This window comes from Ambystoma mexicanum, chromosome 6q (assembly GCF_040938575.1).
Source record: "Ambystoma mexicanum isolate Mex_15411 chromosome 6q, UKY_AmexF1_1, whole genome shotgun sequence".
Taxonomy (NCBI): domain Eukaryota; kingdom Metazoa; phylum Chordata; class Amphibia; order Caudata; family Ambystomatidae; genus Ambystoma; species Ambystoma mexicanum.
Window position 1 is genome coordinate 246,871,810 of NC_090937.1, and position 15,862 is coordinate 246,887,671.

The following is a 15,862-nucleotide window of genomic DNA, read 5'->3' on the forward strand; positions in this document are numbered from 1 at the left end:
TTAGGACAAGGTGACGCGTCGGCTCCAAGTGCCAAAGGATTGTATGTTTCGGTGAACTTAAAGATATCAAAGCCTAGAGAAAACAAGGCTACATTAGCGTCCAGTATAGTTGACGCAATTAAAGATGATGAGACATGGAGGACCACCTTATCATTATGCTTTTCATCAAGAAACTCCACAATCTTCAAGTCATTAGAGCTTATGGCCCGTAAGGATGGCACCAGGTGAAGTAGCCTAATTGTGTTGCCACGATTCAAGATTAACTTGTCAGAGGATTCCAGCCTCTCAAGTATAACCTTGTATACAGGGGTCGTTGTGTTGATACTTCTAGCCGTTGTTACCTTTGAAGTTAGGGAACGAGACTGAGGATCAGTAGGATTTTGCGTTTGCCCTGTGCGTCTCCGTGTCTCACAACTGACAGGGGTTACTGTTGGCCTACTTTGTTTCTTAGTGGTCACAGAATTGATTGGAACACATGCGCTAGACCTTAAGTCCTCAAAGCAGCCAAGTTGTGAGGCTACCGTGATACGCATCCTTTTTTCATGTAAGGTCATAAATACCGGGCTATTTGAAGGAATTGGCTGTACTTGATGCCGGTCGTTTTCAAGAATAATGTGGCAAGTTCTCCGAAATATGCTAGATTCCTGCGGAGTAGGTTGCGGAAATTCTTTTAGACTGCTAGTAGGTTTGGGGTTCTTTGTGTCCGTTTTAAGTTCTTGAGCCCCATTAGTAGAGCCTTTTGCCTTGACGTCCTTGATAAGTTCAATGCCCTTCGCTTCCTGCACCAAACTCATGCCGGAGTCATCTTCCAGGTCTACGTAGTCTCCATCATCGTATGTTGATAGATTTAGGAGCTCAGTGTGTATATCATGAGCTGAACCTACCACGTCCACTTCACTATGAGCTCCTGATGTGACGTTTGAGTGTGGAACTTGTTGAGTTTTGTTGTTTGTTTGTGGCGAGGCCATTATGCACTTATTAATGCTACTCACCACAGTCTGGACCATATTTATATTTGCAGGAACTTCCATGCCCCCTGCAATGATTTGTTTTTCTTGCCCTTTTGATTTTTAGGCTTTTTCGTTTGTTTTGGAGGTTGTATAGTAGGTGGTTTAGGTGCTCCTAAATTTGTTGGAATTTGAGGTGCCCCGTTAAGGATTGGATAGACGTTTGAAGGCTCTACTACTGGGCATGTGGAGGGAGAGGTACTACCCACATCTGCCCGCAACCCTTCCTGCGAGGAGGCTGCTGTCTGAGTGTCAAGCTGCGCTTGATTAGCCATGCTCCGAGCCTGCTCAAAAGCAGTGTTGAACGAGATGTCAGCAATGTTATCGATAGGAGATGTCACTGAAGTTGGCAAGACTTCGAATCCCGCAGGAGGCATGAGCCCAGTTGCGGGTTTCAAGACAGACATACTCTCTCCACTTGCAGGGGATAGTATCGCACGCTTACTTGAGAGGAGACCGCTCTGGCTAGTCGTGCTTTTCGGATCCAGTGCCTGCAGAGCAACCCCTCTTTGAGGCTGCTGAAAGTGTAAATTAGGCACAATTATGCCATGTTCCTCATGAGGGTTGTTACATCGGTTAGGTAGGGAACTTTCTCTTGTAAGGGATTCAGATTGACACAAGGTGTTTGGAGACGTTCCGTTGTCTTTAAATAGCGCTAGGGCCTCTCGCGCGACCTCAGCCAGCAGCTTTTTGACGATGGAGTCGTTTTTCCTTTGGTCATTTAAGAGATTGAAAGACGCATCCAGCCTTTTAATTCCTTCATGTTGCTCATTATATGAACAATCACACACTTGTTCAAGTCGAATCAGTTTAGAGTGCATTAAGGCCACAACCGTTGTCAGGTATTTTGTTGCGTCGTGTATGCTTTCATACAGCTTCGTGAAGGGTGCCAGGGAAATCGCCGTTGATGAGATTAGTAAGGCTTGAAGCTCTGAAGATAATGAAGGTATGCACCTTTCAGGGGTATTCTCGCAAGCTTGATAGCACCAAGCATTTCTTGTGAGGTCGTTCCTGAGATGTCGAATTTTCAGGAACGGACGTTCCATCAATGGTGAGTCTTGAGAGTCTTCAAGGAGGGATCCATTGATGCCAGGCAACTGGGATTTCTCGATAGACAGTTCGTTAACATCAGTGAGTTTCCGTTGTCCCATAGTCAGCCTTTTTTGGAAGTTAGTAGATGATTAGATGTATCATGTAATTTGAGGTCATTAGGAGTGAGGTTGTTTGTTTTTGGGGGTTTATAGCATTCTTTGTGCCATATATCCTCATTTGCTCCAGTTAGCTGAAAGTTATGCCCTTTGGCTGGATTTTTATCCGTATTTGCCAATGGTAGAGGACACCCTCTATGAGCTCTCTCGTTACACGCTTTGTTCAATGATACAAAGTTTTCTAACACCTTGTTAGCCACTCCCAGTGAGTCTCTCCTAGCCTTGTTCGCTAATTCACCAATGTCACCTAATTCACCAATGTCAGGGTACGAGACACCCTCAACTTTGGATGTCTCAATTTCCAATTGACACATAGCAGCCTCTTGCTCTATACAGAGAGCTGGTGAAGTTGTAGGAACAAACACGTCTTCCAAGTAAGCCTCACACTGTCGAGTGTTGATGATATGCACGGGTGAGCTGGAGTTTAATGGTGACGCCTGAACAAAGTCGCCAAGTTCGTCGAGTTGGCCATCACCCGAGGACCGTAGCGGAGGAGCAACCGCCTCTCCAGCCTCTCGAGGGGCCGCTCCTCCCCCGACTTGCAAAGCGACAACCTCGAGGAGTGCGCACGCAGCCTCTACCAGCCTCTCCCCAGCGGCCAGATTGACAGCGCCGTGCAGGACAGCGCCAGCAACACAGACAGCACGCCCCACCAACGGGCCCACTCCTCCGCCCCCACCAGCGCCGCCCATGACCGGCTGCACCACAGAGGCAGAAGCAGAGCCAGAAGCAGAGGCATCACAAGGTAAGCCGGTGAGCGAGGCACATGCTGATTGATTTATTTTTTCGGATATGTTTTCACCCAAGACAGTATTTGAGGTTGATAACACACTGCCTTGCAATGCAGCCCAAAAACCAGGTCCATTACCCAATCGTTCAATGGTAGTATTTTTGTTCATCAGTGAGTTTACAACATCAGCTTCAACTTCAGTTTCAGGCATAGCTGCAGCGTTAAGTAGCACGCGGTTTGTAGTAGGGCTAGAATCGATACAATCATGGGGAGGAATAACTTGTTCGTCTATAGAAGACGTGCATGAAAAATAACGGCTTACTTTGTTTGTATGAAGTCGCTGGGTGGATAAGCCGGTGACGGCTCCACTTGTTCCTTCGTGCCGTTTTTGGGCGCGAGTCCGTGGGGCAGGTGAAGTGGAATCCAGCATCATAGGGGACGAAGGGCGCTGTGGGGGCTCCAGCTCGCCCACTCGCCACAGACGAACAGCAGAAATGCACAGCCGTTCTCTCCACAGGGCTTAACGCCGCAAGGGCAGTGGAGGCGGCCTTAAGTACCCAGCTGACCAGGCAGGCAGTAGGTAGCTTAAAGGCACACGCACCTCCAAGTAGAGACAACGTGGTTCACTTGAACTCAATACAGGAACAGAATGGAAAGCGAGTCTACTTCAGTCCACACACTCGCCACAGCCCAACAGTAGAAATGCACAGCCCTACTCTCCTAAGGGCTGATATGTTTAAAAAATAAACGCCATAACCATTTTAAATCTTTCATTCAAATCCAGAAACTTGAAATAAGTGGTATGATCATGAAAAGTGAATCGAGCCACGGGAGCAGAGGCTGAACAGATGAACACATTCCGCCATTAAAACACATTAAGGCTTGACAACCAATTATATCATTAAGGTGCCAGGAGCTTACTTTGACATTAGCTCTTACAGCAAATGCAAGCTCAAAGTTTAGTGCATACACTACACAACAAAACATGGAGAAATAAAGGCCAAGATCTACAAAGTGGCCGAGAATTTGCAAAGGTGATTCGGATTGTGCAAAGAGTATTTTCAGTGGACAAATCTACCCTAGGAGTTTGCAAAGTTTGCATTGCACAAAACTAGCAAAAGATGTGTCATGCAAAGTTAAAGAATCCTATGCAGCTATTGACAAATATATGTTCAAAATTCTCAATCTTAGAAGCAATGCACAAATGATTGGAAACACTTTCAAACTAACACCGCTTTATGTGTGGTGTGTCATGTATACAAGAGAACACATCAAATCTTTCAACACCTTCAGAGTGTTTTTGTGATCTCAGAGGACACCTGAGCATTTTTTCCAAACAGTATATGTTTCCTATTCAACAAGGGCATTGCACTTACTTTTACACCTTTACCTTCTGGTCTGCAGTTATTGGCTGTGTGTGTGGAGTCCTTGCATCTCTGGTCTTGAGGACATCTTTATTTGTGACTGCCAGGAAGGAGAGGAAAGTCTGCAGATGCAGGTGTCAGTCAATGCACTTCTCGCTCATTATTGCAAAGAGTGATTCCTTAACTTTGGAATGCTGCCATCGATTGTGGGCTCCACATCATCAAAGTGTTTTGTGCACATATTGTGAAAATAGCATCATAAAAGTGATTTTCTATGGGAACGTTGGCATCTAGTGTGGGCAGAGATACATGAAAGTGATTTGCTGGGGTAATATTGGCATATTTTGCACACTCAGCATCATGAAAGTGATTTACACTGGCATTGCTGGCATTCATCACCATCATTTACAGAGTTAATGCTGGCATGTACTTTGTAGAGGGGCACTTTTAAACGCACCCTATCTCTGCTACGATATGGCACGGGGCTACAGGAACACTCACAGGTGGGCTGCAGGAAGAGGACAGAGAAACACGTTGGGCAGGACACACTCTGCGGCAGAAGCGATAATCAAAGTGTGGTTGCCTAGCAATGGTAACCCACTAGTTGCCGCGAGTATCGCCAGCATGATGTGGTGGCACCTCTGAGCAGCTCCATCTGCAATTGTTTTTTGTGTGAACATTTAAGCTCCTGACCAATGGGTGGCAATGAGATAAATGAATGGGTTTCCTTGAGCAAGCAGGAGACGTTGGAGATAGGGAGCTCTCAAATATCAGAGGGCACTTTTTTCCAGGTTTGGGGCTTGGAAGGTGAGCAGGGAGACTCCGGAGGTTGAGGGAACCGAGGCATTGCTATGATTGGAGAGTACGGAGCATACATGCAATCAGAGTATGCCTGACTGTTTTGTCAGTGTCAGGCACAAACCTGATGGAGTGAATGCTCTACGGGAAGAAACAACAAGCCAAACTTCTTTGTATCCTTGCACTTATCCAAAAACTCATAATCATACTAGTCCTTTGACAAATTTGGCTTCACCAACGTTCAGTCAAAACTAAAAATGTAAACATTGTGAGCATCTGGACTGGCTACTTCCAGCCACATAAGCGAGCAGACCGGCTTCCGTTAGCTATGCTGTCAGCCGAAAAGCATCATCAGACCCTCTAAGCGTGATGTTGCAATGGCATGATGAGGCTGGAGCTAGAGACTATAGCATGTGAAGGAGCCTTACACTAACATGCTCATTGGAAGGGGCTGGATCCTAACTGACTCCACAGTTCCCGCTGCTCCCGGCGGATTTTGGTAATTCACTGCATGATACAATTAAAGGTATGGGAACCCAGACATTCCCCAGCTTCCTGTGTCTCACACTGCCTCATGGATTTCTGCCAAGGACTGGATCCGAACATAAACCCACTGACCAAGAAACTTGCTACGATGACTGCAAATCCTTTTGACCACTACTCGCAGCACATCACAGTTCTGACCCTGGGAAACCAACTCTACTGTGTCAAGATAGCACATATCAAGAATCAACCCAAACCGCGACTTCACTTTCAACCAGAGAAATTGGAGTAATGAGGCGGAGCCTCGGTATCCAACAACACCACTGACAGATCAAAACTGTAAGTCATGACAACCGATCAGGCAGTGAATGCACAGTCAGTGCTTTAAGTGGGATGATAAATCGAGGGGGATTACTTAGGTCACACCCCTAATGAGAGCCCTCCCTTGCCTAAGGGGGCGTGGGCTGGTGAAAGCAGGGCAGCTGGGGCGCACTGACATTATTACCTTTGGTGCACCAAGCCCTTCCTTTTAAACAAAAGGAGGGGCTGGGTGCACCAAAGGTGTGAGACCAGTTCACCCCAGCTCTCAGGCGTGGCATATGCAGCCCTTTCATTCAAGGAGCCACGTGGTTAAAAAACCAACGGCTCCTTGTGTGAAAGGTCTGTCGGCAGCGTGATGACTCTGTACTCTGAAACAGGAGGGGGCTGTTTCTGTTCCTGTTTCTGAGTACAGAGTCAGCAGGCAGCATGTGAAGCCGTAGCCATGGTTACACAGGCTGGCTGCAGGTGTCAGTACTTCAGCTTACAAAAAGAACATTTGATGTCTTTTCTTTTTTTATAATCCAAAGTGTTGACAGCTACAGGCAGCCCGTGTAACCGTGCATCGCTTCGGCTACAGAGGCTGCCTGAGGCGTCAGTATGGCTGGGGCTAGTCGAGGGTGGGCCCCAGCTCTGGAGCCCTTTCTGAAGACTGCCAGGGCTTGGGCCGGGCTACCCCGGGCTGACTTAAAGCCCTGTGCACAGCAATCACTGCCTTGCAAATGGTAAGATCAGCCTACATTACTCTGGACACCTAAGGATTTTACCTGCACGTTTGTCAAACAAATGAGTGGGCAGAAAAAGTAAATATTGCACCCTCTCCTCCATCCTCAAAATGAATGCTGGAAGTGTCCATATGCGGGCAGTTTCCAGCACAGCCTAGGGAAACACATGGAGCAGATTTACCCCTGCGCGTCCCACCCGGAACAGGAAATCACAATGCCACGGAGGCGATAACGGAGACAGAGAGCTCGGATACACGACTTTTAATGTCACCATGCCTTTTACGGGCTCATCAAAATGAGGCAAGGTAAATAGACTGCACGCTTCCCTGGAGATTTGCTCCAAGCGAGGTTACTTCTGCTTCAGCAAAGTACTAAAATCACGATCATTCGCCCTTCAAGCTGGCCTCACTCTACCAGATATTCATAGCTGGCTGAGACATTGCACATAATAAAAACATCCACGCAACAGCCAATTAACTGTATAGTTTCCGATGAACTCCTTGTTTTACACTATTGACAAACCTCAGGCTTGTTTGACTTGAGAGACTTAGAGAACAAGGTGTGGGCCCATCGCAACCTTTGTTTACAATCTTTCTTAAAGTACGGAAAGGGGTGGGAGATAAAAACCTACCTCCCTACATCCCAAATTTCTTTCCCGAAGACATCGACTACGTTGTAGACCAGAGCCGCAGGTAGAATGGGTTAGCAGCTTTGTTTTTCAGAGATGCAGGTTGCAAGTAAGTAATTAATAAGCCCAAGTAATCTTAGAAGCACAACCCACTGTCACGGCCATGCTCTCTTTCTCCACTTCAAATGTTTCCCATCATATGGTGTTTGTTTGTTGCGTAGTGAAATATTGCTAAATCTGTTGTAGAAAAAGTCTCCTTTCAAAGTGAAAATGCCTGGCCTTACAACTCTTATACTGCAATTGTGTATGTTAATAAACACGAAGCATCATGTAGGTCATTTTCGAATGACCCGTAACGTAAATGTATGGCGTAAAAGGATTTTACGGCATACACTTACCTTACTACTCCTGTTCTTCCAGTTGTATGGCGGAGAGGTGAGACAGAACGCATTGCTGCTGCCTCACTTCCTCTCCGCCATACAAATTGCCCAGCATTTACCGCGGCATGCATTTTCATGCAGATGCAAATGCTGGGTATCCCTATGGAGCTTGCTGCCTACATGCGCCAGCTTAAAGCAGACAGACTCCATAGGCATTCATTGTACACGCTGCCTGCCATGCTTGCGTGGAAGGTAGTGTTTACAATTACAATTAAACACTGCTTGCCACGAGTGCATGGCAGACAGCGTTAAATTGTAATTGTAAACGCTGCATGCTGGCCAAACTTTATTCATTTTTACAACAGAGTGCAAATGTGGAGGGCGTGTACCCTACCTTTTTCCCTGCACATTTGCACCAAGCCATGCAATTGACCTTATTTGGACGGAAGAAACATTGTAGAAGTGCTTTCCTATTTCTACGACAAAATAGGGAAATAATGTTCACATTTGTATTTCCTTTTTATTCAGCCTCAGCAACTAAAGCACAACAACCTTCAGTGACTACGTCATCAAACTTGAACAAAGCTCCTGATGAAGGTATTTTTTTTTTATTCTTAACTATCACAAAATAAAGCAAATATAGTGCTTATAAGAATGACCATTGGGCGCCAACTCTAAATAGGCAGCTCGTTACCAGTTTCCGAATACTTCTCACTGAACCCTTCGGCCGATGATAGCCCCATTCCTCGATCACTGTAGTACAGGCGGTAGCAGCAGCCAGATTGCACAATGTTGCCTGACTGGTGTGGATCATAAACCATGCAAATCACAAAGCACATTAGGGGCACATGTTTTGCAGAGATATATGGGTACCAACACTCTTTGGATGATCGTCTTGATAGAGATATGGCATCAAGTCCTTAAGGCATAAGGGCACTTCCCTTAGCCCTTGCACAAGACACTTTAGCTTCATTTTGCACAGACATTGTATTATATCTAGACAATTCTGTGTTGATCCTATTTGAATGCACTTTAGCCCAAATAGGCTTTTATTTTCATTTAGCAAACAAACAGTTTGTTCTTATTGCAGGTTTTATTGATCCGAAGTTTCTAGTTTTTATTGTGTGCTGCCTTTTTGCATGTACGTTTTGGGCATTGAGAACGACAATACCCTAGTGTATTGTAGTCCTCGCGTTCATTTGTTTGGTCCGCCGGCACGCTAGTGCCAGTTTCTGACGGATCGAGACGAGACACCGCCGTTTGTAAAGTAGGTATTACACCGTCATCTGTTTATTCTCCAGACCACATACTTGTTATACTTTATTTAGCCCTTTCCATTGCAAAGTTGAACTTATTAACACACCATGGCACTTTCTGCAGCTCTTGCACTGCTCTTAGCAGCTCAAGAAGCATCTTGTGAAGCCATTGTTCAAAAATATTTAGACGAATTTAGGACAACAAGTATAACAGATCTAGAAACTACTCGTCTTGCTCCTAAAGCAGACACGGCAAAATCGATTTTGGGAAGCACTTCAGGTACTGCCTATCAAGAAAATAATATACCTAATCCACAAAAGAACAAAATCATATCAGATATATGTAAATCTATTTTGTTATAGAATAGCTCCCTGTGTCTTGTTTCAGTGGAAAGAAACCAAGATAAACATAGGGTAGCACTGGGTAACCAACAGGTTGCTCATGCCAAAGATACCTGTGATCAAATGAAATCATCACATGAAATAGAGAGCTCTTATCAATATTGAATAAGTCTGCATTACTCAATACCAGATCTATAAATGTGTATTCATTGGACATACATGAATATATATATAAAATAATGATCTGGATATGTTCTGTTTAACAGAGACTTGGCTCCAAGGACCTTGTGGCCATATAATGGAACTAGCTGTGCCAGAAAAATATAAATTTTTCATGTATAATCGTTCAAATATGAACGGTGGGAGGGTGGCGATCATCGTGAAAGTGCAGTTACAATTTTATACAGTCCAAATAACGTTCAGGTTGTGAGATTTTGCACCTTAAGTTAAAATTAGATGCAGCAAATTGCATCAATGTAATTGTATTATAGTGACCACCCAGGGACATGCCAGAATTGAATGATGAATTAATACAGATCTTGCACCCATTAAATAAGTCTGGAAGTGCAACCCTGTTGTTGGAAATCGTTGATTTCAGTACAAAGCAGTCAAGGATGCAATCTTGTTAGAATGCAATCATAGAAATACAGATTTCTCTATTATTAACAACAAGCCCACACACTCTAAAGGCAAGATCCTCGATCGGTGAGACAAACACTTGCATTTGGTCAGACCATTGTACTATCCAGTTCCAAGTGCTTCATAAACAAAAACAGTAATCCAACCGGCACCTGTTGAGAAAAAAACCAAACCCAAAATGTTAAGAAAATCACTCCATCAGACTTGAGTAAATGGAGTGCAGTGATGGAAAATACCTTGGATGAAAACGATCCTGAAACCTTAGTAAAAATCTATAAATTTTACATGAACCAAAAGCTGGATCAGGTGGCTCCACTCAAAACGTCTGTTGCTAGAGAAAAGACCCAACACATTGGGCCTCATTACGAGTATGGAGGTATTATTAAGGGCATGGCTACATCCATACCGGGTTCCAGTACCAGGTTCCTCCAATGAGGACTTACCAGGCTATTCCAACCATGGAGGACCCGGTAAATCCTCATTGGAAAAATCCATCCCCAATCCCATTTGAGCCCCCATAGGGCTCAATGGGAATGGGGAGGGAGCTAATAACGGGCCCATTAATAACAGGCCCGTTATTAGCTCCCTGGTCCCCTTGCGGGACCCACTAAGGACGCCTGGTTTTACCAGGCGTCCTTACCGGGTCCCACAAGGGAACCTCGTAATAGGGCATCCCGTAATGAAGGGTGCCGGTCCCGTACCGGCACCCTTCATTACGGGAGCGCCATGGCCGTAATGAGGCCCATTGACTGGTTCAATAATGAACTAAAAGAATTAAGGAAAGTCAAAAGGCAAGATGAAGGCCTTTGGCATAAAATTAATAAAGATGAATATAAACTAGATTGGAAACAACATAAGAAAATCTACAAATGTGCAATACTAGACACAAAGAAAAGGTTATTTGAGCATCAAATAACAAATGCTAAAAATCAAACCAAGCAACTTTTCAGTATTCTAAAGAAAATTGAAAACCCATGCCAACAAAAAGCTTGTTTGGCCCGTCAATGGAGGACTGCATTAGAGTTCAAAAGGCGTTCTCGGACAAAGCTTTAAATGCTTGTGAGAAAATCAGATTGTCCGTGATGACTCCATTGGATCCATCTAGATCAGCAAACAAAGATGTTTTTGAGTCACCTTGAAGCCTGCAATGTCTATGCGGAGGAGTAAGGACATACTTTTGAACTTGCAAAGCCTGAGACTGAGCAATCAGAGACCAGGAAGGTCTCAGAATCTGAGAAAACTACAGAGAATACTGCCTCAAAGACAGCAGACCTCTTGACATTTAGTTTATTTGGGAAAAATCCTGCTAATATTTTAGTTTCCCCCTGCTTTAAAAAAAACTCCAAATAAAAAGCTGTTGATTCTTTTTTTTTAATCTTTATTTACGGTTAACAATGAATTTACAGGGCAATACAATAGCACATACATGTGAAATTGAGCATTTTCATGTTACAGTTGTTGAGGCAAGCAGAATTATCTTATAGGAGTACAACTGAGCGGATTCATTTACCAAATAATTATGACTAAACAAGTGGGGGCGGAGGGCTGACTACATGTGAGTAAGCAAGAGGGGACCATGGTAGCTACACTAGACTCATTCTATCTAACCTCTAGTCATCCATAGATGTCAGGAAGGCATGTAAGGGGGCCCAGAGGGCTTTAGGTCTGCATTGCGACGGGACTGAGGTTATTTACTTTTCCTCCCTCTCGGCTGTATACACAATGTCTCTCAACCATTCTACGTGTGTTGGGCCACTCTTTAATTCCCAATACCTGAGTGCACATTTCCTGGCTACAACACATGCTACATTAAACAGTCGCCTGACCCCCACCGATACCTTACCTTTATCACCAAGAGATACTTGACTGGTGCCAACATAGGGGGGATGTCCAGCATCTTCCCCAGAAACAGTGTATTACAGAGCAGCCCAGAACATGTGCACCATCTCCCCCGGCTGTGGTTACATTTCATGCATATATCTGGGGTTTAGGACACAAACATTGCCAGTTGGGTTGGTGTATAGTGAAGCTGATTTAATATGTTAAACTGAATCAACTTATACATTGCACACATTCACATCTCCTTAGTAAGTGCACAACGTTTTTGCCATTGGACATCAGAAAACAGTATCCCCAGGTCATGCTCCCACTTTGCACGCACAGTGATCTTAGTTGGTTGCTCGTTCAGTACTATCTTATACAACCTAGAGACTAAAGGCCTAGAGTCCCCTTTCGTAACAATGGCGTCCATACAGGTGCGAGTTTCCGGCTCATGCAGGATCTTTGGCAATAGTCGTTGAGCTGCAGCTCTTAATCTGTAATAATGCAAGGTGATCAATGGACCACTACTGAGTTTCGCCCTGTAGCCTGTGAGAGATTCTTCAATGGAATTTTTGGATGATAAGGTACCGTAATACCCAATCTCTGGAATAGTCTAGTACAAGTGTTTACACGGGTGCACACTGGGTCAAATGCGCAGGAATCGATGTGCCTAACAGTGAATATTACGGCCTTCAGGTTAGCTGGGGAAGAGCTATATTTCTCAAGCATCAGATGTGCAACCTCCGGTCCCGTGGCATACCAGCATCCTGCATATTGAGACTGGGACACAAGGTAGTACAGTTCCACATCAGGGGCTGCCAGCCTATCTCTACTGTATGGCTCTTTAAGTTTTTTCCAACTCATGCGGGACACCCCCGTCCCCCATAGAAACCCCACCATCATGGAGCAGATTGAAGAAAGAAAAGCCCCCGCCATGCCAGAAAGGGATAAGAAGAATAGAAGCGTGGGGTAAACCACCATCTTCAGCAAGGATAACCTACCATATAGCGAAATTTGCAGCTTAGCCCAGAGCTTCAGTTTGGTCTGAAGACGTTGCATATTTTTGGTATAATTATCAGCAAACAGAGTGCGCTTCTGCCTAGAGACCCTGATACCCAGGTATTTAAGCCGAGATCCTGCCCAACGGATCACCTGCGGGTCAGCCATCCGGATCGTGGTGTCGAGAAGGGGAACAGTCCTGACTTAGGTGCATTGAAAGTGTAGCCTCAGTATTTGGTGAAGGTATGTACTTCATCCATTAGAGGGCAAAGATTTACCTCTGGGTCTCGGATATACAATAAGGTATCGTCTGCATACAGGGATATAATCTGAGGCGAACCAGTCATGCGTATTCCCCTCTGCCTATTTTTAGATCTAATTAGTGCTGCAAGAGGTTCAATAGTCAGCACAAACAACAGGGAGGATAGGGGACATCCCTGTCCCGTTCCTCTATATAACCTCATATTAGTTGATAACATATAGTTAGTCCACATTCTAGCGGTGGAGTGGGAATATAGTAACTGCACCCAATTGAGATAGTAGGCGCCAACTCCATAACGCTGCAAGACCCTCATCAGGTACCTCCATGACACTTGAGTCAAAAGCTTTCTCAGCCTCGAGGGATGCTGCAATCACCCAGGCCCTTGGATCAATTTGGGCGATGATGCCAAAAAGTCTACTCAGATTTAATGTAGTGGACCTTGTCAGGATGAATCCCGATGGATCTGGGTGTACCAATTCAGTCATATATGGGACAAGTCTGGTAGCGAGGAATTTAGCGAAGATCTTCTCATCAACGTTTATTAATGATTGTGGCCGATACAAGGTCACATCATTTGATGGCTTACCGGGATTTGGGAGTACTGTGACTATTGCCTCACGCATAGACAGCGGGAGGGAACCAGCAACCAATGACTCTTCCCACACCCGCAGCAGTTGTGGGGCCAGCATTTCCCCCTATTCCTAATATAATTCCTCCGCTAGTACATCTGACTCCAGGCCCTTACTGGATGGAGGTGCCGCGATTGCGGATGTAATCTCGTCAGTTTATAGTCATTTGGTCGAAAACAAAAAAGTCGAAAGTCATAAAAAAAAAGTCAAAAAAATAAGTCGCATTTTTTTTCAATACTTTTTTTTCGAAATGGGGGGTTCCCTCCTAACCTCCCATTTTTTTATACTTACCAAACCCAAAAAAGACATATAAATAAAAAATAATAGATTCGACTTTTTTTTCGACTTTTTTTTCCGACATTTTTGGCATTCGACTTTTTATTTTCGACATTATGACTGCACACCAATCTCGTCAGCGGTTATAGGGGCCACGAGCACCAAGTGTGCATCTTCCGGTAACTCATGAAGATTTATGGACTACAAGTACTTTGTGAGTCCTGAGTCAGTGGAGGCATCTTTGTTCGAGTAAACTAACTTGTAATATTTCTGAACTCTGCGTTTATATCCAGCTCTGCCGTATGGGTTGCCCCCGTTTCTGTGGTGATGCCAGTGGTCACCCAAGAAGGCATGTCTATTTTGATTGCCCTAGCCAGGGCCCAGCCTGGTATATCTGATTCCCCATATCTTTGTGCCAATGCCAGTCTAGTAGTGTAGAGAACCTATTTATCGGCAAGCTCCTGGAATTTTAGCAGATTGCTCTTGATTAGGCCCAACAACGCCTTGTCACTAGTCAAGGCTTATTCATTTTCGAGCTGCTGAATCTGCTGCTCTAGGGCACCAAGTTCTGATCTAAGTGACTTAAGTGTCCCGGAGGAGCTAGATAACAATTCCTTCCTCGAAAAACACCTGAAAGGTTTTCCAGACCGTGGGATGTTGAGCTACAGAGCCCACAATCTTGTTAAAGAACTCAGTTTTGACACACAGTGTTTCGGCAAGCCTGGGATCCTGCAACATTCCGGGGGACATGCGCCAGAGGAGGCAGGGCCTACGTGCGTGTATGAAGGTCAATGTGAGCACTATGGGTGAGTGATCAGAGAGTGTGCACAGAAGGGGAGAGCACCCACGCACCCTTCCCATCCACTCAGCGGATAACAGCCAATAATCAATCTGAGACAAAGAGTCATGGACAGTTGAGTAATATGTATATTCCCTAGCCACTGGGTACAGTTCCGTCCAGACATCGGATAAATGTAGTTGTGACATAATTTACAATAGTGACTTCGCCGCCAATGTCAAGTGTTGAGGTACATTTGTTAGAGCGATCCATGACAGTGTCCAAAATCATGTTCATGTCCCCTACCTATATCACAGCTATATCAATGTGACCAGTAGTCATATATGCAAGGGACCAGTAAAACTCAGGGTCATCAATGTAGGAGTTGACCAGTAGTACATCTTCGCCATCCATTGTGCCCTTTAACACCACATATTGACCCAGCGGATCGATATAGCTTTTGTCTAGAATAAATGTAACCGTGGGGTGTATCAACGTCATTACCTATGTAGAAAAGAATCTTTGGCCACCCCATTTAGGGGCAAAAGCCTCATGGACCACTCAGTTCATGGGTTTCCTGCATCAGCACACTCGGGGCATGTCGCTCCAGATATGTTATCACCCTGCAGGCTTTGGCCAGGTGGTTCACCTCCCATACATTCCAGGAGATGAATGTCAACTCCCCCCCGTCTTTGGATTATTTGTTCCCGCCATTGATGTTTACCAGGGAGTTGATTAGCAAGTGCATCTCAGTCACCTCATCGATGTAGTGCAACAAACCGTTTGCCCAAACGGGTTTAACTTTTTTAACCTTTTTAACCTTTGAAACCCTGACTCTGGGAGTCCCATTGCTCCCTCTTATCCCCTGCCCTCTACCCGGTACCCACCCCACCAACACTCCCAACTCGATGATGCATCCCCAACACAACAACCCTGGAATTCTCCTGGGACGCGATGCCAACAACAACTGTGTCTCACAGAACTGCTAATGGCAATTATTAATCAATGTGCCACTGAATCGTCTCTGGGTGGTGAGTGTGTCTGACAACCTCTGTGTTCATTCCCCAGTGTTCACAGTACCAGGATTCTTACTGCCATCATGGGTCTGATTATCCAAACCGCCCCCCGGAGGAAGCAGGAGTGATGTCACAATAAAAGTGATCGTATCTGATGGGTTTTGAAAAAAGTGTGCTCTACCACCATGCAGGATGCGTAGTTT

General features: G+C 45.0%; 1 protein-coding gene across 2 annotated transcripts in view; it reads left to right on the forward strand.

The window, feature by feature from the left end:
* The window catches only part of LOC138515939 (uncharacterized), a 671,334-nt gene that overhangs the window by 286,700 nt on the left and 368,772 nt on the right, over nt 1-15,862 (forward strand). Inside the window, exon 3 of one of the 2 annotated variants that reach the window (XM_069630710.1) lies at nt 8,170-8,238. The exons of the other annotated variant lie outside the window; for it this stretch is intronic. Coding sequence (XP_069486811.1) covers nt 8,170-8,238 — 69 coding nt within the window. The remainder of the gene's footprint in view (nt 1-8,169; nt 8,239-15,862) is intronic. 2 annotated transcript variants of the gene reach the window in all.